General features: G+C 40.3%; 3 protein-coding genes across 4 annotated transcripts in view; 1 reads left to right on the forward strand and 2 right to left on the reverse strand.

Annotated features, from left to right (window-relative positions):
- obscna (obscurin, cytoskeletal calmodulin and titin-interacting RhoGEF a) overlaps nucleotides 1-18,382 on the forward strand; it is a 38,297-nt gene extending 19,915 nt beyond the window's left edge. Inside the window, exons 42-82 of the mRNA XM_030727538.1 lie at nucleotides 11-2,173; nucleotides 2,277-2,349; nucleotides 2,456-2,550; nucleotides 2,635-2,744; nucleotides 2,931-3,131; nucleotides 3,278-3,360; nucleotides 3,597-3,770; nucleotides 3,883-4,042; nucleotides 4,164-4,265; nucleotides 4,447-4,611; nucleotides 4,694-4,852; nucleotides 4,999-5,176; nucleotides 5,433-5,546; nucleotides 6,324-6,491; nucleotides 6,747-6,849; nucleotides 6,935-7,064; nucleotides 7,152-7,257; nucleotides 8,945-9,053; nucleotides 9,233-9,363; nucleotides 9,441-9,553; nucleotides 9,814-9,982; nucleotides 10,177-10,264; nucleotides 10,352-10,552; nucleotides 10,654-10,714; nucleotides 10,794-10,871; nucleotides 10,965-11,137; nucleotides 11,337-11,363; nucleotides 11,456-11,608; nucleotides 11,890-11,935; nucleotides 12,048-12,125; nucleotides 12,290-14,000; nucleotides 14,115-14,240; nucleotides 14,332-14,445; nucleotides 15,083-15,250; nucleotides 15,387-15,492; nucleotides 15,817-16,056; nucleotides 16,591-16,814; nucleotides 16,910-16,924; nucleotides 17,190-17,265; nucleotides 17,390-17,539; nucleotides 17,628-18,382. Of these exons, the coding sequence (XP_030583398.1) occupies nucleotides 11-2,173; nucleotides 2,277-2,349; nucleotides 2,456-2,550; nucleotides 2,635-2,744; nucleotides 2,931-3,131; nucleotides 3,278-3,360; nucleotides 3,597-3,770; nucleotides 3,883-4,042; nucleotides 4,164-4,265; nucleotides 4,447-4,611; nucleotides 4,694-4,852; nucleotides 4,999-5,176; nucleotides 5,433-5,546; nucleotides 6,324-6,491; nucleotides 6,747-6,849; nucleotides 6,935-7,064; nucleotides 7,152-7,257; nucleotides 8,945-9,053; nucleotides 9,233-9,363; nucleotides 9,441-9,553; nucleotides 9,814-9,982; nucleotides 10,177-10,264; nucleotides 10,352-10,552; nucleotides 10,654-10,714; nucleotides 10,794-10,871; nucleotides 10,965-11,137; nucleotides 11,337-11,363; nucleotides 11,456-11,608; nucleotides 11,890-11,935; nucleotides 12,048-12,125; nucleotides 12,290-14,000; nucleotides 14,115-14,240; nucleotides 14,332-14,445; nucleotides 15,083-15,250; nucleotides 15,387-15,492; nucleotides 15,817-16,056; nucleotides 16,591-16,814; nucleotides 16,910-16,924; nucleotides 17,190-17,265; nucleotides 17,390-17,539; nucleotides 17,628-17,808 (8,822 nt within the window). The 3' untranslated portion in view covers nucleotides 17,809-18,382. The remainder of the gene's footprint in view (nucleotides 1-10; nucleotides 2,174-2,276; nucleotides 2,350-2,455; nucleotides 2,551-2,634; nucleotides 2,745-2,930; nucleotides 3,132-3,277; nucleotides 3,361-3,596; nucleotides 3,771-3,882; nucleotides 4,043-4,163; nucleotides 4,266-4,446; nucleotides 4,612-4,693; nucleotides 4,853-4,998; nucleotides 5,177-5,432; nucleotides 5,547-6,323; nucleotides 6,492-6,746; nucleotides 6,850-6,934; nucleotides 7,065-7,151; nucleotides 7,258-8,944; nucleotides 9,054-9,232; nucleotides 9,364-9,440; nucleotides 9,554-9,813; nucleotides 9,983-10,176; nucleotides 10,265-10,351; nucleotides 10,553-10,653; nucleotides 10,715-10,793; nucleotides 10,872-10,964; nucleotides 11,138-11,336; nucleotides 11,364-11,455; nucleotides 11,609-11,889; nucleotides 11,936-12,047; nucleotides 12,126-12,289; nucleotides 14,001-14,114; nucleotides 14,241-14,331; nucleotides 14,446-15,082; nucleotides 15,251-15,386; nucleotides 15,493-15,816; nucleotides 16,057-16,590; nucleotides 16,815-16,909; nucleotides 16,925-17,189; nucleotides 17,266-17,389; nucleotides 17,540-17,627) is intronic.
- A 5-nt stretch (nucleotides 18,383-18,387) lies between these two features.
- Nucleotides 18,388-24,007, reverse strand: guk1b (guanylate kinase 1b). Of its 2 annotated transcripts, XM_030727567.1 has the most exons (9): nucleotides 23,881-24,007; nucleotides 22,667-22,782; nucleotides 22,445-22,486; nucleotides 21,946-22,071; nucleotides 20,721-20,817; nucleotides 19,688-19,826; nucleotides 19,369-19,453; nucleotides 19,202-19,287; nucleotides 18,388-19,096 (listed from the first exon to the last, which is right to left on the reverse strand). In XM_030727567.1, the coding sequence occupies exons 2-9, from the start codon at nucleotides 22,776-22,778 to the stop codon at nucleotides 19,064-19,066; spliced, it is 720 nt and encodes a 239-aa protein (XP_030583427.1). In that variant the 5' UTR covers nucleotides 22,779-22,782; nucleotides 23,881-24,007; the 3' UTR covers nucleotides 18,388-19,063. The 2 variants fall into 2 exon arrangements, with proteins under 2 accessions (XP_030583427.1, XP_030583428.1); XM_030727568.1 differs by lacking the exon at nucleotides 21,946-22,071.
- Nucleotides 24,008-24,690: 683 nt separating this feature from the next.
- rnf220b (ring finger protein 220b) overlaps nucleotides 24,691-26,271 on the reverse strand; it is a 29,247-nt gene continuing 27,666 nt past the window's right edge. Inside the window, exons 15-16 of the mRNA XM_030727560.1 lie at nucleotides 25,444-25,518; nucleotides 24,691-25,356 (exon numbers count right to left, since the gene is read on the reverse strand). Coding sequence (XP_030583420.1) covers nucleotides 25,285-25,356; nucleotides 25,444-25,518 — 147 coding nt within the window. The 3' untranslated portion in view covers nucleotides 24,691-25,284. The remainder of the gene's footprint in view (nucleotides 25,357-25,443; nucleotides 25,519-26,271) is intronic.

Raw genomic sequence — 26,271 nt, forward strand, 5'->3', positions numbered from 1 at the left:
CCATGCACAGCTCTACAACCGACTGTAACAAAGGCAGAACCTCCAACAATATTGCCGCAGGTAAAAGGAACAATTTCCAAAACAACTCCTACTCAAGAGACAGAGAGGCCTGAACTACCAGAGGATAAACCAGTTCCTCCTGAGCCCAAAAAGAGGGCAAGAAAAGCATCACTTGCAAATTCTGAAAAAGACACAGAGCTAGTTTTTGACCTCACACCTGTGGTGAAAGATGATAATAAAATCCAAAAGGACATTCAGTCTGCAAAATCCACAGAGAAGGACTTTGATGTTGCACAGAATGCAGCACATGTAGAGAGTAATAAAGAGAAGTACAGTGAGGTGAGCGAGAAAGCTGATAAATCTGTGAGACTACTGGAGAAAGACTATAGGGTTGACAAAAAGGCTGAAGAGCCAACTAGGCATTTGGAAAAAGAAAGTGATGCTTTCTCGGAGATGAAACAAACAGGAAGACAGATTGAAGAATTAGTTAAAACTGACCATGAAGTAACTCAGTCAGATGGGGTTATGGATGAAACAGTGTTTGAACAAAGGAAACAAAAAGAAAAGAAACATGGAACTGAAAAGACTTTAGCAAAAACAAGAGAAGTTGAGGAGAAGGGGAAACACCCAGGTGCAGACGTGAAAACACTAGAAGGGTTGATTAGAAAAGAGTCGATGAATGATCAAGATATGAAATCTTTAGAAAATGAAGGCAAAGTAGACAAAACAGAAGAAGAGCCTTTTAAACCACCAATAAGATCTAAAGGCAAATTAACAGATGGAAAGCAACCAATTAAACATATACTGAAGGAAAATGAAGAGATCATTCCCAAGGTGTTAAAGACTACACTGAATGATTCTGAAGAGGACCGCAAACAGAGAGGTCGTATGAATAAACCAGCTTTCAGAGAGTCAGAGAGAGAGAACAAGCAAGAGCAAATGCTTGACCAACTGCCAGCTGAACAACCAGAAAGGCTGGTAGAAAAAGAAGCTCAATTTACCCCACCAAAGCCTCCTGTGAGGACAAAGAGCAAAATAAAAGGTGTGGAAAAACAAGTGTCAAGAGACACTGAGACGGATCAAGATGAACAAGAGCCAACTCGAGGAGTGGTAAAGGTTAAAGACCAGCCTACAAAACAAATAATAAAGCCGTTAATAAAAGAGGCTGAAGAGAAACCAGCGTTTGAGAGGAACCAGTCAGTTAGAGCAACTGAGAAAATAGAGCAGGCTACCAAACGTCCATTAAAACAGCCAGTTAAACCCATGAGAAAAGAACCTAAAGTGGAGCACGATGTGAAACTGGCAGTCGAGCCCGTTAGGAAGGAGGTAGAACAACAAATAGCAAAGGTGGCAGAAGATATTCCTCTCCTTTACATTTCCGAAGATGAAACTTTCTCAGAGGCTTTGACTGAGATACCAACTATCCACAGCGATGTCCAGCCTGTTGAATCTTTTGTTGAAGGGCCTAAAGCAGAGCTGCCACTCCAGAAGATGGAGCCATCGAAGGAGTCTCCACCGGAGATCAACATCAGCGCTGAGGATGAACCACAAATGCAAGAGGCTGCAGTCAAGATCCAGGCTGCCTTCAAAGGCTACAAAACGCGTAAAGATATGCGCCCTGTGTTTAAAGAGGTTTTTAAGAACCAGACTGCAGATCTTCACAGTATGCTCACTCTAATGTGTGTTGTGGAGGGAAAACCCAGCACAGTACGGTGGCTGAGAAATGGCCAACAAATCACCAATGACCAGCGATGCAGAATTAAGACAACAGATAATGGAGAATGCACACTCGCAATTAAAAACCTGATTAGCAGTGACAGTGGAATTTATACCTGTGAGGTGGTCAATAAGTTTGGTGTGACCTCCTACAATGGAAACATAACAGTAGCGCAGACTGCACAGCTGGCTCCTGTAGCCCAGAAACCTGCACATCCACCTCTTGCTGCCAAAACTCCTTTGCAGCTTGCCCCAACAAAGCCTGAAGCCCCACCCAAAAAGCAGAGTGAGAATCTGCCACAGAGTCACGTGCAGGTGCCCACTTCAGCAGCAGATACTGAGAACTATGTAGAAAGTATGAACATCTCTCTATGGGAGGCCTACAACCTGACAGAGAAGGAACCTCAGATGAGCTTACAGGAGAGAAGACGATCCTCACTCATAGCTGCCAGCTCCGGTGAGTGACTTGTTTGCATCATAGCTTTAAAAGCAAGACTTTATCGCTTTGCCATGTATTTGCAGTGAAGAACAAATGGCATTCACTGTTCTCCTTTCAACAGTGTCGAGTCCCTCTGATTATGACACCGCTCCCGATATGATGGAACCTGTGGAGATTTCCCCAGTCACACCAAGGTAACAGAGTGCAGTTAAAATATTTTATTTATTCTATAAATGTTATTATTATTGTTATTATGTAAAGATACAGAATATATATATATATTTATGAATATTGTCACAGGGAAGTCCCAAAACCAGCAGAACAAGCAGCTCCAAAGGATGATAAAGAAGAGATAACTGCTCCCCAACCCCCGAAGATGCTGTTGAAGATCAAAGGCCAGCAGTATTATTGGTTTGATATATTATTTATGTAAGTGTCTGAGCAGGTGTACTGAAGGTATCCTCTATTCTAAATTTTAGGGGGCCATGATATTAAAATGAGGACACCGTCCCCCAAACATCGTGCCCACACCCCCTTAGAAAGCACCGTTTCCGGATCTGAGTCAGAAGGGGAAGAGGATAGACGAGTGGTATTTTTTTTTATATATATACATGTTTTATCTTGATTGAAAGTATTGTATTTATGGGTCTATTTTCATGGCCTCATCAAACATCGGTGTAACAAGTCTGACTGAGTCACAGTATGACAAAGTAATGTGCACATTTGACAGCAGAGCCATAAATAATGTGATATATTTGCTGTTTTCCTTCCTCAGACATTTGAAATATATGTGACTCGAGCACACTGCAGCCCAAATAGTGGAAATAAGGACAGTTTTGTTCTGAAGGAGGGTCAGTTTGTAGAGGTCCTAGACTCTGTTCATCCTGACAGATGGCTGGTGAGGACAAAACCCACCAAAGCCAACCCGGCTCGGCAGGGATGGCTGTGTCCAGCATACCTAGAGAAGAAGAGAAAGGTAGGATGTAGAAATCCATGTGGCAGGACCAGTCCTGAGCAAACATGTTGTATGTTGAAAAATTATACTATTAAAATTATACTGCTTATTATATCAACAGAGGTATCAAGGATTGAAAGTTAATACATGACTTTCATTTTAAGCAGGAGACCTTCCCTCAGCTGAGAGCACCTCAAGAAGATCTTGATGGGATCGGGTCTAAGGGAGAAGAGTACAGGAGAGGCCTGAGGTTTGTTATTCATTTAAAAAAGCAGAGGAGCTTTTCCAGTATATTGGATTACTTATATGGATGATGATTATACTGCATCTGAGTAAATATATGTATAAATATTTCATATATGCATGTACTTTTTCTATACTTTGGTGCTGTTGTAGCTATTGCTTGTAATATCTTTCAAATATCTTGGCTTTTGTGATGGTGGAGAATTGATTTGTTCTAAAAAACACATTTCCTTGTATCTTTAGCCAGTTGATCCAAGGCCTGATTGATGGAGAAGAGGAGTTTGTGAAAGAAATGAAGATGTTTATATCCCACCAGCTAAATTATCTGGATTCTAGCTGCCACATCCCCATCAACATCCTCAACCAGAAAGAGATCATTTTCAGGAACATCAAGGACATTGTGTCATTGCACGAGAGGTAGTACACACATGCAAGAAAAAGGCAAACTGCATCAAAATGATTTGCAGAATGAAAATGCATACTTATCAAAGCACAGTAACAGAAGTTGCATCACTTTATGTTTTCTCAGGTCTTTCCTTCCTGCGCTGAGGGAGTGTGTCACAGATGATGATGTGGCTATGCATCTGATCAAACACAGAGAAGACTTTGAGAAGTATCTTCACTACATGGTGGGACAAGCTCAAGCAGAGGCCTGCATCACTGACAAGACTATCCAGCAGTTTTTCAAAGTATTCAATATGCTGTATTCAAGCATGAACATTTAATATTGCTGAAAATATGGTGCTGTGAGCAGCATTATTATTGTACCAATCTAATGATCTTTGTGTTTTGTTGGCTGTGATATTTCAGGAGTTTACAGAACCTGGTAAAACTGACTGTGCTGTTATGGATGTCCTTACATTCCTCCAGCAACCAGTAGAAAGAATTCAAACTTACCAAGCTTTACTGAAGGTCAGCATATAGTTTAGTTTTTCCATGTTAGTGTTAATGCCTAAAATATATTATCCATATTACTTTTAAAGTGACAGGAAAATAGGACATTTGGTTTAATTTCATTTTAAAGTAAACATTTAAGGCCATACTCTTGCACACATTGGAGAGTCTTCTTTAAAGTGTGTCACCTTATCTGTAGGAGTTAATCAAGAACAAAGCTAAGAGTGGCCAGAGCTGCTATCTTCTGGAGGATGCTTTCTCTTTGGTGTCCTGCCTTCCCTGGAGGTCAGACAACCTGCACAAAGTGTCTCTGATTGAGAACTACCCAGCTCCTCTTATTGCCCTGGGTGAGCCCGTACGTCAGGTAGGCAAAAACTGCATACAGTACAAGACATGGAGTTTATCAGTATATCATCCTGGATTACCTTTTGCCTTCTTCTCTTTAGGGATCTTTCACAGTGTGGGAGGAATCTCCGGAAATTAAGACGCCCTCTAGAGGGCATCAGAGACAAGTCTTTCTCTTTAAGGAATGCATTGTACTGTGTAAACTGAAAAAAGACACCAGCATGAACCGAGACACCTACAGCTTCAAGAACAAAATGAAGGCAAGATTTGCTCATTTACCATTTCACAGGTGGCCACGTGTCATGAAAGCGACAGCACTGCGCTGTACTCTTATTGCTTTTTCAATTCTTCATGTCATCCTCCCACTTACTCATCCTCCTCATTGTCACTTTTGGAATCTCTCCAGTTGAATGATGTGGAAATAAAGGAGACTGTGGGTGGAGACGAAAAGTCTTGGGGCTTGTGGCATGAGCACAGAGGCTCCATAAGAAGGTACACACTGCAGGGCCCCTCAACACTAGTTAAACTGTCCTGGCTTAAAGACCTGAAGGAGCTACAGCAACGTTCCAGCCTGCCCACTAACAGTAAGTCTGTTGGTCCAGGTATTATTTGAATATTTTTATGATAAGATCATAGAAATTAAATATTTTTACCTTTCTCCCCACCTGTTTTCATAAGCAGGTTTTAATCATCAAATTAACATAGCAGCTTCAGAACAACATTGAATTTTCAAGTTCTCTACCACTGGATTAAAACTTATGTAAATGAGAAAAAAGCAAAGCTGAATTGATATACCCAATATCGACATGTTGATGTGTATTTGTGTGTGTTCATTAACAGGTCCCCCAGTGTTTGAGTCACTTTTGTCTGACTGCACATCAAAGATAGGACAGACAATCAAACTGACCTGCAAAGTCTCAGGCTCTCCGAAACCAGATATCAGCTGGTTCAAAGGTTTGAAATGACTTTTTTAAAGAGCAAATTATGTTTTGTGAAACATGAAAAAAAAATGCAACTAGAAAAAGAAGTAAATATCAACCTGTTATTGTATTGTTGCTACGGACTACAGAAAATGTAAAAGTCTTCATGTGTTTAAAATCTGCCTACTCATTTTGAACAGTACTATGTTTGCAGGCTGCCACACAGCCAACAAACATAGTATTTCCCTCCTAATGCTAAATGATTGCAAGCTGTTTCATCTTTTATCAGATTCTTTTTCCCTTATTCCCAAACATACTGTTGTCAAGTTTGCATAAAAAAAAATAGTCAAGGACATTATTATTTTTTAATTAAGATGCCAAATTACTGTTATTTACTTGCATTCCTGAACAGGAAATAAAATGTTTTGGTGGTTGAATGTTATGCTTGATTTTTTTCTAACCTCTCAGAGAAGTCCAAACTGTGTCCCAGCTCAAATATCAGTTTATTTGCCAAATAGATGTTATACATCCTGTGTTGCACTGCAAAGCGGGCTGCCAATCCTTTGCCACATTAACTTTCCAATGATTTCTTTGTAGTTGTATGAGGGGTTTATTTTTTCCTTTCTGCCCTATTATCTTAAAGTTTTCTTAATCTTCCAGATCTTTTCTTGACTTCCAAAATTCCCTTAATTGCCATTTCTTAAATCAAACTGGACTTTGCAAGCTGAAATCACCAGTTACACGTGTAATTGAGCAAGACTGTTATGTTCGCATTGATGAACCTACATGGATTCTGCTGTCTTCCTCCTAGATGGTCTTCCTTTGGAAGATGACCCACGTCACATCATCACATCAGACCGGTCAGGCACTTGTAGTCTCATCCTGGACAGCCTCACTGGAGAAGACTCTGGAGAGTATGCGTGCTACGCTACCAGCTTCATGGGCAGTGCTGGCACTCTGGCAAAGGTGGTGGTGCAGGGTGAGTTTAGAGTGCAATTGACCCAAAACTAGCTGCAGTACTAGAACCACATCTGTGTTTGCCAGTGAATGCTGTTCATACTGTACAAAGAATACGGGATAGCTGGTCCTATTACATCATTATATTTGAAAATAGTTGCAGTTATCATTACTTCTATTCTAAGCAATGCTAATAATGCTACTACCTACCACTTATAATATTAATATAACTGCCACTGCAAACCCGACCTGGTGATGTATTTCTTCTTTTCTCCAGCTCCTCCCAGGTTCGTGAGTCGACTGGAAAGTGCATGTCTCATAGAAGGAGAGGACATCCAGTTCTCTTGCTCCACTTTCACCACCCCTTTACCAAAGATTAGGTATTGCAACACAGAGCTGATATAGCTGCTTTATGATTTTGTAATTAATGCGTGTTCTGAGTGTACAAATCCTTGGGCTTGGCAGGTGGTTGAAAGATGGCAAAGAATTGACTGATCAGCAGAAATACTTAATTGTGAATGATGCTCGAAGTGGAATCTTGACTTTGACGGTCATCAGGGCAACTGATGCAGATATTGGACAGTATGAGTGTGAGGTATAGAACCTGTATCCATTAATCTTAAATGTATGAAGATAGTCAGTATCACTAATATCACTAATGAAAATGTTTTGCTTTGTTTAGCTTTGGAATGAACTTGGTGGTGTCAAGTGCAAGGCAGGTCTATGTCCCGCCTATGTACCACCTACCGACCATGAGAACGACCAACCACAGGACTTACCTCCTAAAGGTATGACAGCCAATGAAGTTAATGTCCTCCACCTACGATGGGAACCCATAACAGGGTTTTTAAGTGGGGGGGTTCACACTTTCACTAGTTCAGCTGTGTTCGAGAAGGGATAAAGCACATGCCATTGTCCAGTTTTACTTGAAATCCTGTCACCCTTTTTGCATCACACCATGTGACATCTCTTCCCTTCACAACTACAACAGTTTGGATCAGTTTCCCTTTTCCACCCTTCATCCATTTTTATCCAGTTTAGACCATTTTGAGATTTTAGTTTACTCACATTTTCCTTTCCCTCATTTCACACACACTCACTTCATAAGTGATTCCAACTACCATACCAATTGTCACTAGATTCCTGGGGATTATGGCATGGGGTGCAGTCTGTACTGACTGAATGCCATAAAGGTGATGCAGTTTCCATTTTCACTGTGCAGCAGTTGCTAAACCTTAAATATTAACTGCCATAAATAGCATGAGATAAAACCACTTCAGCTTGTTATTTATCATCATCCCATTTCTAATCAAAGGATTGTCATAATTGCTTAACCTTAAATTTAGCATGAGATGAGAAATGCATACTTCATATCCATATCCTATCAGTATTATTAATTACCATTTTCCCATAATGAATCAATGATATGGACCACACTAAAACCATCTTACACAGAAACATCTCTGATCCAATACTTGAATCTGTGCCATTGTTCACGTCCTCTTCTCTAATAACTAGCTGTAGATCTCTAGTACTTTAACCTCTGCATGGATCAGACACCTGAAGTGTTTTTAAGGTTGCATGGTAGTCATGTTACAAAATCTCAACCCTAACCTATGTTTTGTTGCCATAATGAATGGGATCTAGTGGCTACCATTCAACATAAACACCATACATTACTTCATGGCATCCTCTCCCATGAAAAGGCATTTATTCTACGCAGCGATTTTGTGTGTTTCACCACATTTCCACTTTTCACAAAAGGCATAGATTCAAACTAAATAGATAAACAATAAGTAAAATTAAACATAAATAAAACACACAAAGCTATTAAGTATCAGTTACCTTATGTTATGGAGTGATTTTAAAACTCTGTTAGTTTTACCATAAAGAGGAATATAGTAGAATAGAGGGATCTGTGGAAATATAGAATCTGATACTTTTTATGAACTACGACCCATTGAATAAATACATATATATACATATTTCTTTCTGGACTGTTGACACCATGTTTGCCCTTCCATTGTCCGTAACTTACATGTTTTTTCATCTTCCCAATACTAGTCCTAAAGCAGGAGGTTCCTCACATGGACAGTTCCATGTAAGTCATCATTGTCATGATAACAAATAACCACTCAACATTTCCCTTTCTCCTCTTGCCAATGCATGCCCAGCTAACTCTTCACTCCCACGAACAAAAGATGGTCATGTGCTGGGCAAGTGTCCCTTTTATACCCATCTAGCAGGGGGCATGTGTCCATGTCCCGTTGATATGGTGGGTTGGTAAGGTACAACGCAGAGGCTGCAAGGTAAGGCTTACAGTACACTGTTACTGTTCCTGGACTGTAAGGTAATGTACCCTGATTGTTTCCTTTTCCCACTTATCAATAACAGTACAATCTTCTTTAAATACATTTTAAAATATTGAATTACTTTGCCAATATTTTCTGGCTGAGTTTGTTTTGGTCTTCATAGATCCTGACTCAGAGGGCTGGTCTGCTGCATTTGTAAAGAAATGGTTACAGACTGATTTCACCCGCACCTCAATTGCCAAGATGCTTTTCCCTCCCGAAAATCCTGAACAGTAAGCTATGTCCAACTCATAATCTGTGCGCACTGATGTTAATTTTTACATTAAATCAGCAACCTCATCATTTTTTTGAGTTTGTGTTGTCTCTGTTTAATGGTTTATTTGTGAAATTAGGTCTGTTATTAGTATTTACTGTAAAATAACCATGTCCTTGATCTTACATTTGTCTCCAGCACTGAGGGTAGCACTGAAGTGACTGTTTATGCCCCCACATCAGAGGATCAAGCAGTACAGCAGCCCATTCGTTACCTCGAGGAAGAAGAGGAGATCTACATCTCAGAGCAAATACAGGAAATTACAGATGGTACTCTTGTCTCCTTTGAAATGTAGAATCATGTCAAACTTTGTATGATTAACTAACTGATCAAATGTCTTTTTTAGCTCCTCCATCTATTCAGGTACCCACTGAGGACCTGCGTGTAGAGCCTGGCCAGCCATCTACATTTACAGCCATCATCACAGGAAGACCGACACCAAAGATAAAGTGGTACAAGGTATGAGTAGATGAGTGTGTCAGTCACATCTGATTTCTGAATTCTGACTATTTTATCCCCTTTTCTAGAAAACCACCATCTGCCTTCCTGAAAGCTAAGAAAGCTAATTTTTTGCTATATGTCCACTCTTCACACTCAAAATGTGACAGAAGGCCATCACATTGTTTTAAGATCACAGAACGCTGGTTTAAAACCAAGTTTATTAATGAAAGGAACTGCTGCTTATTCATATTATGTTTGCTCTTCATCTGTGATTAAAGGATGAAGAAGAGCTTACAGCCAATGAGAATGTGAAGATAACACAGCATGGTGCCCGCTGCTCATTAACCATTGTGTGCACCGAGGGTGAAGACAGTGGCATATACACCTGCTTCGCTCACAATGACTCTGGTTATGCATCATGTCAGGCTGAGCTCACAGTAGAAGAAGGTAAAATGTTAGCAGTCCTACTCTGCATCGTAATTTTAGCTCTGTGCTCAAAATAATCGATGGAGCTTTTCTGATGACTGATGACAGTCATTGTGGCTTATGTATTAAATATGTCACAAAATTAGTTTCTTGTCACTATGTGTGGTTTTCAGTACTTGCATTAGTTAAAGCTCATTTGTTTGTTTTTTCTGTAGGACCACTGGAATTTCAGGAGAGGGAGGTGGAGCTGGGAAAAAGAAGGAAGTTATTCTCTGTCTATGATGTCCACGAGGAAGTTGGAAGGTGAGTGTGCATTTTCTCTTAATTTTTTTTCTGAGTATCCTCTTTGCTAAGATTTCATGTGCCATAAATCGTCTTTCTGTGTTTTAGGGGAACATTTGGAATAGTGAAGCGCGTAGTCCACAGAAGGACCGGTGAGGTCTTTGCTGCTAAGTTTCTGCCTCTGCGGAGCAGCACTAGGACACGGGCCTTCCAGGAGAGGGACCTGCTATCCCGTCTCGCTCATCCCAGAGTGGCCTGTCTGCTGGACTTCTTTTGTACCAGACGCACCTTGGTGCTAATCACAGAAATGTATCCTACCTTGTTTATGTTACTGTTTATTGAGCTTTTTTTTTTTTTATCATGGGTTTGACCACATACTTGAGCTTTGAGTTCTTTAACACCTTTTCTAGCTGCTGTTCTCATGGACTTTTGGATCATTTATTACTTAAAGGATCAGTCTCAGAAAAAGAGGTACATTTAATTTACTTTATTCAATTACTTAAGTCCTGCAAAAATGGTGTGTGACAAATGTTGTGTCTTCTTATTGCAGATTCAGTCATTCATTCAGCAAATTCTTGAAGGAGTTGGTCACATTCATAGCATGAACATCTTGCATCTGGACATTAAAGTGAGCTCTCTGGTTCAGTCAATATTGCATTAATTAGTTTGGCCCTTATTTTCATGAAGTCCTTAATTCCATTTTTATTTTCATTCCTTTCAGCCTGAAAATATCCTCATGGTTTATCCCCCAAGAGATGAGATCAAAATCTGTGACTTTGGCTTCTGCCAGGAAATAGACACATCGAGACACCAGTACAGCATGTTTGGTACACCTGAATTTGTTGCACCAGAAATTGTTCACCAAGAACCAGTCACTGTGGCCACTGATATTTGGTGAGTTTTACTATAATATTTTGTGTATTTTTGTCATGTAAAATACGATATATTTCTCTACATCCAAATGTAGAACCAACCCTCTGGTATTACAAGGAGATTTAAATAAAAGCAAAAAAATATTTACAATAAATTGTGTCCAAATGTAAGTTACATATAATAACAAAACAGCAATAATATCTGTTATTGTCTTTGTCAGGGCCGTGGGTGTTGTTGCTTTTCTGTGGTAAGTATCCCTGCTTTTTGAAAGTAACCTCGAAATCTTGAATACACGAAATATCAGAAAAATTTCATCATGCTTAAACTTCATCTTGACAGTCTGGTGTGTCGATGCCCTTTTGTGGGCGAGACTGACCGTGCTACACTGGTGAGGGTAGGGGAAGGGACTTTGAACTGGGCTGCCCCTGATATCATGTACAGGAGCCCAGAAGCCAAGAACTTTCTCCACATGGTCCTTCAGCCTGATCCAGAGTAAGGAAGCTGTTTTGTTTTTCCTTACATTGCCACACATTTATAAGGTCCTATGAGATATTTTTAAAATTATGTGCAGCTGACAGAAAGTGTCTTGTATCATTGCTATTAATATCTAACTTACAGTTAAAGAAAACCCAATAAAAAGGTTTCATAGTGTTAAAAAAAAAAATAAACATCTCAAAGCTTCTTAAAACTTCCTTATGTTGAATCCAGTGTACAGTTACACATCTGGTTTAATAGAGAATGCATCTGACCTCTCCTGATGGTTCTGTACCTAGGAAACGGCCATCTGCCTTTGAGTGCTTGAGCCACGAATGGTTCCAGGTGAGGTTAAAATACTGAACATTAGGATTTTCCTTCGAGCTATGTTGTATTGAGCAACTGTGAATCTCTGTGGTACACTGGTAAACTCATTAGTCGTTATGACTCTGGTCAGGATGAACATGCTGGAGAGGACACGGATGAAATCAACACAAAGAGTTTGAAAGTCTTCATTTCAAAAAGGAAATGGCAGGTGAGTTCCCTTTTGTGCTGTATTGCCTGTCAAAGCCATTACATAGAAATAGTGTTTTTCTGTAATGGTAAAAATCTTGAGTGTGATGTAATCACCAGAGCTGAGTTCACTATAAATCCTCTAACTGCATTAAGACAATTTAAAACGGACTCTCTATCTTTCAGCGTTCCTTGACGTGCATTGGATCAGTGCTCACATTGAGGCCCATTCCGGAGTTACTAGATGCTCCTCTCAGGGAGACGGCAGTGACAGTGCCCCGTGAGCCCCAAGAACACAGCAGTACCTCTCCAAGCAGTGGCTCTTCGTCAGAGTATGACGAGGCTGACTCTTGGGACTTTTTCCAACACTGCAGCCAGACTGAAGAGGAAGAGGAAACAGAGGAAGACTATGATCCTTTAATGGAGACAGCACAGATCCCAGATCCTTTTGCCAAACTCCACCTGGATAGAGAAGAGGAAGGGGATGTGACACTAGAGGAGGAAGAGGATGGGGAGCTGGTAGGAAGGAGGACTGTATTAGAGCGGAGTATGAGCAGGCAATCAGTTGCATCATCAGAAGTATCGTGTCAAAGAACACCTCAGAGGGAACGTCGGTTCAGCAAGGACAGCAGTCCATCCCTCTATTTATCTGATGGGGATGAGGGTTCAGGGAGTGATGGAGGTCGTATTCCTCGGGGGAGCGTCATCCGAAGCACTTTTTACAGCACCTCTCATCAGCTTTCACCGTTGTCTGCCAGACACATGACATTAAGGGACAAATTTCAAGCTAAGAAGCAGGAGAGAGGCCGCAAGCCACTCAGGAGGAGCTTCTCAGGACGCCTCAATGAGCCTCTTATTGAATATGTGGAGGATGAAACAGAGACAAGTCGGGGCCAGAGACGGGCATCCATCCAGCCCACAATGCAGAAGTCCTGCTCGTTTGACAGTGGAGTGGGTTTCGCCCATGGTAATGTACCCCCTCACAGAAGGAGTAGGTCTCTCGATGAGTATTCGCGTCGGTCTCCCACCTCACCCATACGTGCAAAGGCAGGTGAAGAAGAAGGTTCGCAAAGTCTAAAGGAAGATTTCACAGATGATGAAGTGGCAGGGACAAATGTGCTTGCTATCCCAAGCTCTCAGCGAGCCACAAGAAGAGGCTCTGCCACTCCTGTACAAGTGACTCAGACTTTTCGAGGAGCCTCTGTTACTTCAAGGTTGGACCAAGAACAGACAGAGGGAGATACCTTTGCTGGCTCCCAAGGGTCTCTGGCTGAGTCTTTTATTTTGGAGCACGGAGGCTCAGAGTCTTCAAGTAGACTCGGCTCCTGTGAAGAACTGAGTCATGGTCATCACAGAGGAAGATACAGATCAGGACACAGTGATGGATATGATGATCAGGGTGAGCCTCTGATTTCACCATCATCTCGCTCCTTTCAAGAAGTAAAACCGAGAAGCTCATTTCCCCAGGCACCACCACGTAATCGCACACGCTCCAATCCTAACCTGTCTACGCACACCAGAGGTCAGCTGGGGACGCCACTTATGCCAAGCCCCAGTCCCAGTCTCTCATCTCTACAGGTTCCAGAGAGGCCTCCCAGAGCCCGGGATAAAAAAGAGGGTCATGGCCTCCAGAGGCATGCATCTGCTCCAGCCCTTGAAGCCCGACCACCTACAGGAAGGTCACCCAAACTGGGACTGCTGAACATCTTCCGCAGGCAATCCTGGACTGGCCATTCCTACTCTCATCTGGAGGACACAGAGTTAGGACCAACACTGGGAGAGATTATGAAGCCTGATACACCCACCATGTCTCTAAGGAAGAAAATGAGAGCTTCAGCTTCCAGCCTGACCAAACTGTTTTCCAGATCCTCCAGTAAAGAGGATGTTAGTAAAGGAGGTAAGGCATTGCAGATTATTTTTATTTTACCATTGTATTGTTGTAAGGGAGTTAAATTCTATATTACTCAATCTAAAGTTTAATCCATTTGATCTTTCCTTTACTTTCTAACAGGGCCAATAGTGAAAGGATCAGCTCCCACCCCACCTGAAAGGAAGCGTAGTAGTGGTCTTGAGAGTCCCAAAAAGAGAACCTCAAAGCTCTTATCATCTTTCAAAATACCTGCATTTAAAAAGAAAGGTAGCTCAAAGGTGTACTTTAATTTTCACATCGCATTTATTTCTATAAGAATATTTCTTTGTTACCTTTTCTTAATATTCAGACCTGCCAGTTCGCCCCAGCAAGGCTGAGCTGCTACAGTTAGATGGAGGAGGAGTGCTCCTTGTGTGGAGGCCGGTTAAGTCAAGTGATCCTGTCACTTACTGCGTGCAGTACTGCACAGATGGTGCGTTCACAGACATGCACTCAAATGTCTTTTTTGTTGTTTGCATTAAAAACAATTTATGTGAATTGTTATGTGAATTGTAGAATATAGTATGTACATATAGATGAAAAGCGATTCATGGAATCAGTCTTTAATTTTGAGCATTTACATTTTAAAATTCAAGCCATTTAACAATCATTATTTAATATAGGTCAGTAAATGCTGAATGTGATTTAAATCTAAATAGTTTGAAACTCATAGTGGTTACATTGCAGGGATCCTTAATTTAAGGGTCTTTTTTCCTTATCTAAACTATAATTTTATTGTCACAAAGACCAGGGAATTACTTATATATTTACTGACATTGTACTAATGATGTTTTCTGCTGGCTAGGTTTAAGCAAAATCCACCTTGCAAGTGTAGTCAAATAAAGCATTGCAAATAAGAGACCATAGGTTATGAACAGAGGGGTGGGTGGTTGGAGCAGTTATTTAGAGATTAGTGTGACACTTGGGAAGGAGTGCAGGGAGTGTACCTCTGTTTGTATTGTTTTTGTGCCAAGAAAAAATAAAAAAGTTCAACATCAGTCATTTTATTTCATATACTTCCATGTCACTAACCAGGCTCAGTTTATGTCATATGTTGCATGTTTCCACAGGTGGGGAGTGGACAGTCCTGTCAGAGGAAGTCACAGAGAACTGTTATGTGGTAAAGGACTTACCAAGAGGAGCTTCTTACGTTTTCAGGGTGGGTTGCGTCACAAAGACCGGAGCAGGACCTTTCAGTGACCCTTCAGCTCCTGTTGTTATGGCAACTCATCCTGAAGGCAAGGATGTATTTTTGTATTTTTAACTGTTTAACCTTTTTTTTTTTTTTTTTTTTTTTTTTTTGTAATCCACAGGAGACACACGAAACACGCTACATGGTGTAACTATTTTCCTCATGTCTGTTTTGTTATACAGAGATTCACATTCCTCTCATTCAGACGGAGTCGCTGGGGTCAAAGGTCACTGGATCAACACAACAAGCAGCACACAATAGCTACAACTTCCTCTCTGAGATCAACAGGTGAGATATTCAACAATGAGCTGCAGCTGTTTAGTAAAGCTATGTTCTGTTTTTTTATCATTATAATTTAACAGTTAATTACTTCTTTTGGTATTAACAGTGCACATGGTAACAATTATCTTCTTTAGGTTTCAGGTGTCCAGAGTTTGACACATACTGATGTTTCTGAATTAAACGTGATATTCTTTTTTCATAATTTCCCACCTTTATATAAAATTTGCATGTTTTCTAACTCATACTTTAATTGGAAATGGGGTAATTTATGTTGTGATTTGGCGATTTTGGTGACTGAATTTAATTGAGCTCTGTCTCGATATCTTTCAGGGGTCGTTTCAGCGTGGTAACCCTGTGTAGGAATGCTGAGACCAGCCAGGTGTTTGCTGCTAAGATCACCCCATACCAGGCAGAGCAAAGACAACTGGTGCTGAGGGAGTACCAGCTGCTGAGGAGGCTTCACCACCCCCACCTGGTTCAGCTGCACTGTGCTTTCATCACCCCCTGCTACCTGGTGTTAGTGGAAGAGCTCTGTCCCGGCAAGGAGCTCCTCTACAGCCTGGCTGCAAGGTAAGTGGTGCTCAAAAACATCAGCCAAGGAGCAATTATGGTAATAGGAGCATGATTCCGATTAATGGTGCTGAACCCTAGCATTTTGTTGTAGTGTCCACAGGTTCAAATTTCCACTGCTGTCATAGGGCGAGAAGCAGGGTACACCCTGGACAGGTCGCCAGTCTGTCGCAGGACTAACACAGAGAGAGACAGACAACCACACACATTCATTCTTGTGGCTAGTTAAGAATCACCAATTAACCTAACCCCACTAACTGCATGTCCCTGGACTGTGGGAGGAAGCCAGAGTACCCAGAAAGAAAGCACTGTGAGGAAACAGTGCTAACCACCACGTGCTGACACCCAAATCCATCCTTTTTTAAATCTTGTTTTTATTTGTCAATAGTTCTGCAGTGTACAACCCCAATTCCAAAGACGATGTATAAAATGTAAATAAAAACAGAATGCAGTCATGTGTAAATCTCATCTCTTTTGGTATCTCAGATGTTGTTGTTAAGCTTCACAATCATGTCTGTGTTTGTATCCTATCAGAGATCTGTATGCAGAGACTCAAGTTGCAGAGGTGTTGGTTCAGATTCTGAGTGCAGCCGACTATCTCCACAGCCGTCGAGTTATCCACCTGGACCTGAAGTCTGACAACATGCTGGTGGACGATTGCAACCACCTGAAGATTGTTGACTTTGGCTCAGCTCAGTCCTTCACACCTGGACAGCCTCTAAACATCGAGCACATCCAGGGCCTTTCTGACAGCAAAGGTAGTGATGTGACTAAAATTTGTGAGCTAGATTCTGATGCTCATGTTATTGAAGATTCATCTAACATACTAAACCTTGTCATGGCCTTCCAACAGACTCCCGCAGCAAAGGTACACATTCTTTAATGGAGGATGGATTGATGGATGGAAATAACTCAGCCTAAATTCATCCACCTCAGCTGATCCTAGCTACCATAGTCTAACAAACAAGTCCATTTTATTCATTTCTTTTTGGTTTGAGTCATTTTCCTAATACAGAAAATTAAGCATGCAAGTGAAAATTGCATTGACTTTAAAGCCAATGCAATTTTATTGTTGTCTTTACAAACAGTATTCTGTCTGTCTGTTTTCTCAGTGTATATTGTCCTTCCTAAAGCTCCGGAAATCCTCGAAGGTCAGGGTGTTGGGCCAGAGACTGACATTTGGGCTATTGGAGTTCTATCTTTCATCATGTAAGCAAAGAAATTTATTCTCATTCTTTAAAGGATTTAATGTTTCTTTTTTATGTTTCATGTTTCTGATTAACTTATTATATGGATTATTATTTACTTGTGTTTTTATTCTTCCCTACATCAGGTTGAGCGCTGACAGCCCGTTCCATGCAGAACACAGCTGGGAGCAAGACAGAAACATCAAGAAAGGGAAGATCCAGTTTGGACGCTGTTACCCTGGTTTGTCTGAGGGAGCCTTGAACTTCATGAAGAGTAGCCTGAATAACAAATCCTGGTGAGAGTCTTTTCTAAAAATGCATGAGCGTATTTACATATATACATATTAATATTACTCTGACATGATCAAAAAAACAACTTTGTAGGGGGAGACCCACTGCAGCCGAGTGTCTCCAGAATCCATGGCTCCGTGCTCATCGTACCCCTCACAAAGCCCGACACTCCAAAGTGTGTTTCTCCACTGACAAGCTTAAAGCTTACCTCAAGCAGAAAGAGGAGAAACGAGATCAGGTGCACACCAAGCTTCAGGGTCCCTTCTGCCAGTAAGGTGACAATGTCAAAAATATGATTATTTTTCTTAAAGAGAAAAAATCTGCGGCCTTTACAACATGTGGTTGCAGCAGTTTGTGTTTCAAATGTTGCTCTTTTTCTTGGGAAGCTGAAACCAGGTCAGATTTATAAAAACATCTGATTTTAAAAATTTGATGCGTCTTAATGAGTTGCAGAGTGTACTTCTGTATTCAATTGTGTATGTGAGTCTGCTGCTTTTTTTTTTCTTTATTTTTTTTGCGCATATCAGGGATAACATTTAATAAAGTAAGACGCGCACAGTGCTGGATGAGTTGTAAAGTTTAAGAGTGTGTTGTTTTGCTCCTCTGCTTTGGTGGCAGACAGGCACACGTGTGGTAGAAATATTTTCTGCGCTATTCTGTCTCCTTCAGAAAGCTGTATTTTATTGCCGTATTTTATTTAAAACTTCACATGATCTGCCTTAAGATTGCAATGTGTAAACAGGAAGTTGATTAGACCTATAGTTTTCATTGGATGCTTCCAAGTTTCATATTAACCACCCACCAGAATGAAAAAGTGAATGAAATAATTATTAAATGATGCAAAAGTGTGCAGTCATTGTCCTAAAATTCTTTATTCTGTCTCATTTGTATACAACTCACATGCACATCACATATAATACACATTTTAGTTTAAATCTACACATGCACGGTGATTTTCAGATGCACTGTCATTCTTCATGTGATCTTTGAATAATGTGCAGCGTAAATCCAGCTTGATAATGTACTTGACTAAGAGTGAATTTATTTCTACTTCAGTAGAATTTAACAAGCCAAATCAATGACAGTGTACCTATCACTGATGAACACTTTCCAATTATTTTGTGCTGTCTGTAGCAGGTACCGAGTGATGGTACTGATGTGTACTTAGCTTAGATCACTTCCAGCCCCAGTCCTGCAAAGACCAAATGTAGTACTGGATTTGGCAGTTGTCTTCAGTTGTCTCTTTTTTTGCTGAGCCAAATGGCAGTAATGTATAATTTAGGATTACACACCTAAGTAATGATTGATATAACCATTACTTTTACTAAATCTAACACAAAGCCCATCTTAAACATTTCAGTCCAGAGCCCTGCATTTCCATCTGTGTATTAGAACTGCACTGAGTGAACCCGAGCGTCAGGAAAAACTTTTCTTATTTCAGATGCGTTCTCAGTGAAGATGGAGCTATTCTGATCAAAGTCACAAGTGTTTCTGTCCACCAGCTGAAAGCCTGGCTTATTATTTCCTTGTTATGATTTGGCCTCCTGAACTTTTTTAATTTCCTGTAGAGAGAGAGGGGGAGAGGTGACAAATACTTGAACTAATCATCTCCTATGAAGTATTTCATAAACCAAAAGAGAGCAGGGACATTTTATGGTCCTACTTACTTCATCCAGGATTTCTTTTAACTCTTCGTAGGCCTTTTCTAAGTCATCGTTGATGATTACAACATCAAACACTCCGGGTTCCTTACCTAGAAATCAGAATTTAATCAGTTGCAACAACTGGCTTTACATTCAGGATCACGTTCCACCAGAAATGCTGAGAAACTTACTGAGCTCCATATCGATGCGTGCCGCCTCCAGACGTGTTTGTAAACTCTCCTCTGTTTCCGTCTGCCTGTCCCTCAGACGTTTTTCCTGAGAAAGATAACAGAACAAGCTGTTCCATGACATAATAACAGAGCAGTTAAATATTATTGGGCACTGCTGTTTATTGTAGAAATACATTTCTCATTATTTTCATCAATTCAAATATTTGCCACTCATATAAAGTGTGCTCTGCACAAGTGCAGAGATTGATTAGCAATAATAAAGCTTAAAAGTGCAAGAAAGAAATGTTAATGATGCCTTGACCATAATAAAAGGATTTACCAAAACTTCCATAGATGGAGGCTGGATGGAGATGTAGATGGGGTCCAGGTCAGTCTCTTTAATCCTCTTCACCCCCTGGATATCCACATCCAGGATGCAGATTAGGTTTTTGGCTCGCACATCTTCTATGGCAGCCTTGCTAAATAAATAAGAGTGCTTTTAAATAACCCACACCATTGACATGAACAGAAACATCCAAGCAGGTACTGAATGTAATTTTGTGCTTCTCACATGAAGTGACTGGTAAGAGGATAAGAGGATCGCTGCACTGATCCAAGCTGCTCAGACTCAGTGAGTGAGTGTTATCTTCAGAACAAGAGGAAGAGATTAAGCGTGACACAAGGTGCCGAGCCGCAGCATTGCTCTTTTTGACCTAATGGGGGTTAAAGCTCCATCTGTCACCAGACTATTACATAGCCTCTTGATCCTTTGTTACTAAGCCCAAAGGACATTTATGTAAGGCATCGTGGTCATTTCTAATTAATGAAGTTCAGCCTGTATGAATGACATTGATATCTTGTTGTATTTTCACCAGAAATGCTTCTGGTGTGGTCACTAAAACCATAAATCAAATCATACAAATGTTTTCTCAAGAAAGTTTAATCAGTTTGTACCTTATTATTATTATTATTATAACCTTTATTTAACCAGGTTTGTCCCATTGAGATGCAAGATCTCTTTTGCAAGAGAGACCTTGTGGACATATTTCAAATTCATTCAGTTCAGTTCAAATTATTTAGTGCCAAATGATAACATGTATCATATCAAGGGACTTTGTGCAGACCTAATATTATTATAGAGAGGAACCCAGGAATTCCTCAGTGGGCTAGCACTTGGTGACAGGGAGGAAGAAAGCTTCCTTTTAAACAGGAGGAAACCTCTATCAGCACCAGATTCAGAGTTAGCGCCCCGACTGATAAAAGAATGATTTCAGAGAACGATATTTTGAAATTACTGGAAAAATGTGCAATAATGTGCAAGTAGTGTTCATTAATAAAAGAGTGTATAAAATGTCTCATAAATATCTTTTTACCTTGTTCCATACATGTTGCCAGAAAATTCAGCATTCTCAATGAACTCTCCGTTGTCAATACCGTCCTGCATGGCCTCCTTCGTTGTGAAGTGGTAGTCTGTAGGGTGCAACATTTATAATGAATGTAGCTCTGCACGGAAAACAAAACAAATATATTAAAGCAAAGTCAAGCAAATGAAATTTAACAATTTAGTGAAGGATTTGTTCAAGAAAAATGCTAAAATGTTTACTTTTATTTGCACAATTCAATTTTTTTTTAGACACCGTTTTTATAGCTGGTCACATGCATTTGAGCAATGATTTCTCAGAGCCTAATTTAAGCTGTGTTGTAATTGTCATTCTGTTTGGGGAAGTGCATGCAGAGATTACAAATGGCTTTCTGTGCAACACTTTTATTTTTTTTTAAATAGTAGCCATTAGTACAACATTAGATTGCCCATACCCGATCCATAGGCCTACATCTTCCAAACATCAAAACCTCTGGAGATCTAAAACAGCAGAGTTTCAAAAGCAAACACGTTACTACTCCTACCACTAATGGCCACAGTGACGGCATACAATCATTAGCATGACAACATGAAGGGGTCTGCCCAGACTGAAGTAAGAGTTTGAAGAGAAACACTGGACAGAGAGACTGTGCTGTAAAACAAAGAGATAATAAGAATGAGAGCAGGGCAGGATAGATTTTAAATAGCACTCAGGGCAAACTGCAGTGTGCCAAATATTTCCGTGCATGTTAAAAACCCTCATTCATCAAGGTGTTCCTTCAAATCAGTGGAAATCTATTCATTGTCCAATAAAATGGATGTGACAGCCGTATTTGTAAAGGCACAAATAATTTTTGTAAATACAAAAATGGATGCCCTTTTGAATCCTTCTCCTGTGTGTTGCCAATGGTTGGATGCATCTCATCAACAGTCTATCAGCCGCAAGAGGAAATAGGATCATTATTTTGGATCTAAAGCCTTCCAGGAATGGAAATGGGAATCACTATCGAGGCATCACAGGGGGCTATTTTCAAAAGCTTTTTACTCCAAAGTGTAAACTGTCTCGTCTTGATTCCTGAGAACATTGTACATGTTTTGAAATCTGTTTTTCTATTGTTTGTGAAGTCCACATGAGCAGTTCCTAATAATCCAATGACAAGTGTGCCAGGATGATGAAAGTAACCCCCATCCGTCTGCGGTTAAAAATAAACTGTGATCAGGAATCACACTGAGATCACCTTCGTCTGTGGTTTCTGATTCATTTGGACACGAAAGTGAGGTTGACATTTCTATGTCTTCAGAGGATAAGATGTCTGCTACGGGCAGTAAAGTAGCCCCCAGAAGCATGGGGAGCTTGTTCAGCCCTATGGAGAAAAAAAAAAAAAGGCACAGAAAGAGCTTTATCCCCAAACCAAGGGAGTCTCACAGGGTGGCAAAACCATTCCTGCAGTTCACTTGGGAGTAAGAAGTGCTGTTGGTGTTATTGTGGACTGGGTAGGTGTGGGGAGGCTAGGAAACTTGGTATAGAAACAAAATGAAAAGGTGCTTGTTTGTCACATTGTCCACTATAAAACAATACACTTTTATCACAACGCTACAAACTTAAATCAAAATGCAGGGCTGATGTTTTGTAAATCATAGAGGACAGTAATCCTAATACAATGTGAAAGCACTGAACATAACCACCCACTTAAAAAGTGCCACCAACAAGCCAGTTTTGATCCAGAGCTACTGTACCTTTGCCGTCTTTCTCTCCTGGTCGAGGGTTTCTTGTTGTGTCTGTGGGGAAAGGATTACAACATCAATGTGCTGGAGAAACCTCAGTCTCCGCTTTACAGTTGTAACCGGTGTGGTGCAAATGTTTCTGGCATGTGCAGAATTAGGCTACTCTGTCCTGCTTCCACCTCAGACAGGATGGTTTACAAAGGAAGCCAATCACCAGTTGGCACACAGACATACGTGAGACGCTGAATCCAAAGACTCCTTCGTGCTCCTTCATCAGCCTCTTCAACAGAGTGCTTTTTCCTGCTCCGGAGGGGCCGCTTAGCACCACGGGCCTCGGTCCTGACATTGTTCTAAGAGCCGCAGACAAACACAGACAGGGAAAGGCAGGGATGGAGTGATTTATAAAGAAGACAATCAAAATCAGATGAGGAACTCCAGGATTAGAGGGAAGGCAGACACTTCTAGAATAGGACACAGGCCATCAAAGTATTTAAACCCTATAATTCACAAGTAGAGAGCTATGGTGTCTCTAAAGTACTTTACATTAATAATCTCCCTTTCTTCCTGTGAATTGCCGCCACTGGCAAAGATCTCAACTATCCTGTTTGCTCGTCTTAGGCTAAATCTTTTGATCCAAGCTTCTTTTCACCACTTCACCACATATAGAGGGTTAAAACCAAGCTGTTCCTCTTGTTTCACTGCTATTAATCGACACTCAGAAATTTCTGTGTCCTTAATTAAAATATTAAAACACATCCGTGCCCTAATTGCTGACTAGTTAGACAGGCGGGGGCCCTGAGGGTAACGCTAAGAACACCTATTAATGAAGCCACGAGAGGTCAGTCAGCAAGGATAATTGGATCTGAGCCAGATGGTGCACAGGGTCCAGGACAGGTGAGTCACTTACCCTGTTATCAGAATTACTTCATAACACAAAAATCTTCACCAGCAACACATTTGTTCAGGTACCTTGAGTGAATTTATCAGTTTGAGTACTTGTTCTTGAACATTTACACACCCTGTTACATTTCTACCCCACAGCTGATTTCTGATGGAAATAAGTGTGTTTAATAGTCATCCTGAGCTACAAGCTGCTTTTGAGTACCGATTTGTTACAGATTAAAATAACTGTCTAATCTTGAAAATAATCCAGGAATGGTAACAAAAATCCACTGTGAAATGTCAAAGGACATCACGAAAGTGTCTGTTTAGCACAATTTAGTTTTGATCATTTAATTTCCTGAAAATTTAATAAGAGCTTATTTCAGAATTTTAACTCTCCGCCTTTACTTCCTAGTTCAAAGAGCTGCCTTTGAATTTGTTCCTGTTACTTTTGATTCTCGTAAAAGCATTTTTCTTGGCGGATCGTGGATTATTTGACACATTTCCACGATATATTTATACAATGGAACTCTTGTCTAATTTTCTCTTAGTTTTATTGACCTTACCTTGTCTCAGAGCACCGCTGTGTGTATCGTCTGTGTCGCAGGGGGTGTGGAGTAACAGCTGATTGTGCAGCCCGGCTTCTTAATGGAGTGTGTACGGTGTGTGTATGTCACACTGATTCAGTCAAATACTTGACTGTCAGTCTGGATTATCACCATCTCCCTTCAGCTCCCTGACCAATCACACAGGAGCATGCTGGCTTGTTTTGAGCAGGTCACAGGATGATTTTCATAAGCAAATGATCATGTCAGTATTTAAATGAAGCCACTGTGTTTTGTGCAGACACTTTGTTTCTTTTTTTAAGATTCAAACACCGTCCATTTCCTGTGGGAAAATGTGTTTATACTACCTGCAGACTTGGAGTATAATTTTCAGTCTTGGGAAGTTTCACAACCTTTCTCGCATCAACACAGTTGCATTAATTTTGTTCGTAGACTGTGTGTTTATAGATGCTTTGCTGTGTCTTGTTCCACTCTACAATGGAGATGCATCGCTCTTTTATTTCTCTCTGTGTGATGTGGCTGAACCTAAGTGGCCTTACAGTAAAGACTCAGAATAGCAGGCTTTACAGTCCTTCAACTCCAGATGAGCTGCGATGGGCTCTGCCTGGCTAATCCTGCACCGACCCACTTCTTAAAGGGCGTATACACTTCCCAGAGCCATCATAAGACTGTCAACAAGTTTGACCAACACAGGAACGCTTGCTGCCTATTTATGCCTACAGTCCACATACGTCAGTGTATGCTCACAGTTAATAGATTTTGTGAAACAACCACCTTTAGACACATTTTATTTTAGTAATGTTGATAAAATTAGATTTGAGTGATCCTATACAAAGAAATACGTCAGTAACAAAGACAAAACGAGCCTGAACGTGATGATTACAGTAAATGTTTCCAGCCTACAAGAGCTAAACAAATAAGTGATCTAAGCAAAGACAAACTCTGTACAGTAAATACAGTCTGCTAGTCAACATCATATACACACACCACTCCAAACATACATACATACACAGAATTATGTACATGTGCTTTGCAATTCAATTCAATTATTTTTCCATAAAACAGAAAAAATATTTTATTTTTTTTTTAAAATTGATAAATATTGTCCCAAAGCATTTTTTTTTCTCTGCTTGATTTTCAGTGCCTGAGCTCTCAGTTGCTTTCAGATGTTTCTTCTGATCTGGTGCATGTTGCAGCAGAAACATGGATATTGTACAGGTCAGAGGTCCCACTCAGTTAGTTGGTAGCTGTTAGGAGTACAAAGATGGTAAGACCAAAAAGGAGTGAGAAGGAGGAGAAGGAGGAGGGAGAGGGAAGAGGTGGGCTTGCATGACAGGCCAGCTGTCTGACAAGTCCGACCCTGATTGGTCAAAACAGGAGAATTCCCTCCACTCTTAATGTGAGTCACAGGAAAACCCGCCTCAGGTCTCCAGGTGAGGTGATGGTGTTGCACTGAGGACACAGCTTCTTTGCTCCCTTAGAAAAAGAAGATTTTCAGACTCATTACACACGTTCCAGTCATTTTGCATCATTTTTATGTTCAATGTAAATCAGGCTTTTTACCAGCGTTCGAAGCCAACACTCCTCGCAGTGAACATGCCAGCACTGGATGGAGGTGAGCGGTGTCATGTAGGTGTCCTGCACACAGAAACAGACATAATCCAGGTGGAGAATTCTCACCTGTAGTGCAAAGAAGCTACCACTAGGTGTCCATGTGAAACTACAATCAGAACATTTGGAAGAAAGCAACTTTTGAATCAATGTGTTCAAACGCCGACATGTTTTATGATTTATCACAATATAAAATTCTAGTTTTTAAAGGATATTTTTCAAGGATATTTTTGCACTTTTAAGCTTTATTATTACTAATCAATCTTTGCACTTGTGCAGAGTACACTTTATAAGAGTGACAAGTTCAAATTTAAATCATCACAAAAAAATTTATTTAACTTCACGCTAGACCAGAAATAAGATGGTTCAAATTGTTATTACTAATTAACGATTAGCTATATATTTCCAATAATATAATTTACTTTGCGAAATGTAAAATAGTAGAAAAAAATTCTCAAAAGCTGAGGTCATCTTTGAAGGGCAATGTGCGCTAAGTTTGTGGCCTCTTTGCTAAATAAACCTTTAAATAATTAATTGTGCAATGTTGTTGATTCAACAGAATAAATATTACAGAGCTTTATCAGAACCAGAGAGTTTAAGAACCAAACTGTAAATATTTATTTTGTATATCAGTCAGTATTAAGATTACCTAGAACTGATCATACTATGAGTTGCAAATAATTTAAGCAGCATGGCAAGCACATTTTCCAAAGCTACTTTCTTAATATTATTAAATTAAAAGTTGGACTCCTTTTAAAAAAAAGTGAGAGAAAGAGAGAG

The sequence above is a fragment of the Archocentrus centrarchus genome, chromosome 4 (genome assembly GCF_007364275.1).
Source record: "Archocentrus centrarchus isolate MPI-CPG fArcCen1 chromosome 4, fArcCen1, whole genome shotgun sequence".
NCBI classification, from domain to species: Eukaryota; Metazoa; Chordata; class Actinopteri; order Cichliformes; family Cichlidae; genus Archocentrus; species Archocentrus centrarchus.

What these genes read in the sequence shown, in the direction of transcription:
- guk1b (XM_030727567.1), bottom strand. Translation starts at nt 22,778, where the DNA reads ATGTCAGGACCGAGGCCCGTGGTGCTAAGCGGCCCCTCCGGAGCAGGA. An exon ending in CTTTGGATTCAGCGTCTCAC is followed by an intron (nt 22,487 to 22,666) that starts GTATGTCTGTGT and finishes CTTTCCCCACAG; the next exon opens with ACACAACAAGAAACCCTCGA. An exon ending in CTCCATCTATGGAAGTTTTG is followed by an intron (nt 19,454 to 19,687) that starts GTAAATCCTTTT and finishes TATCTTTCTCAG; the next exon opens with GAAAAACGTCTGAGGGACAG.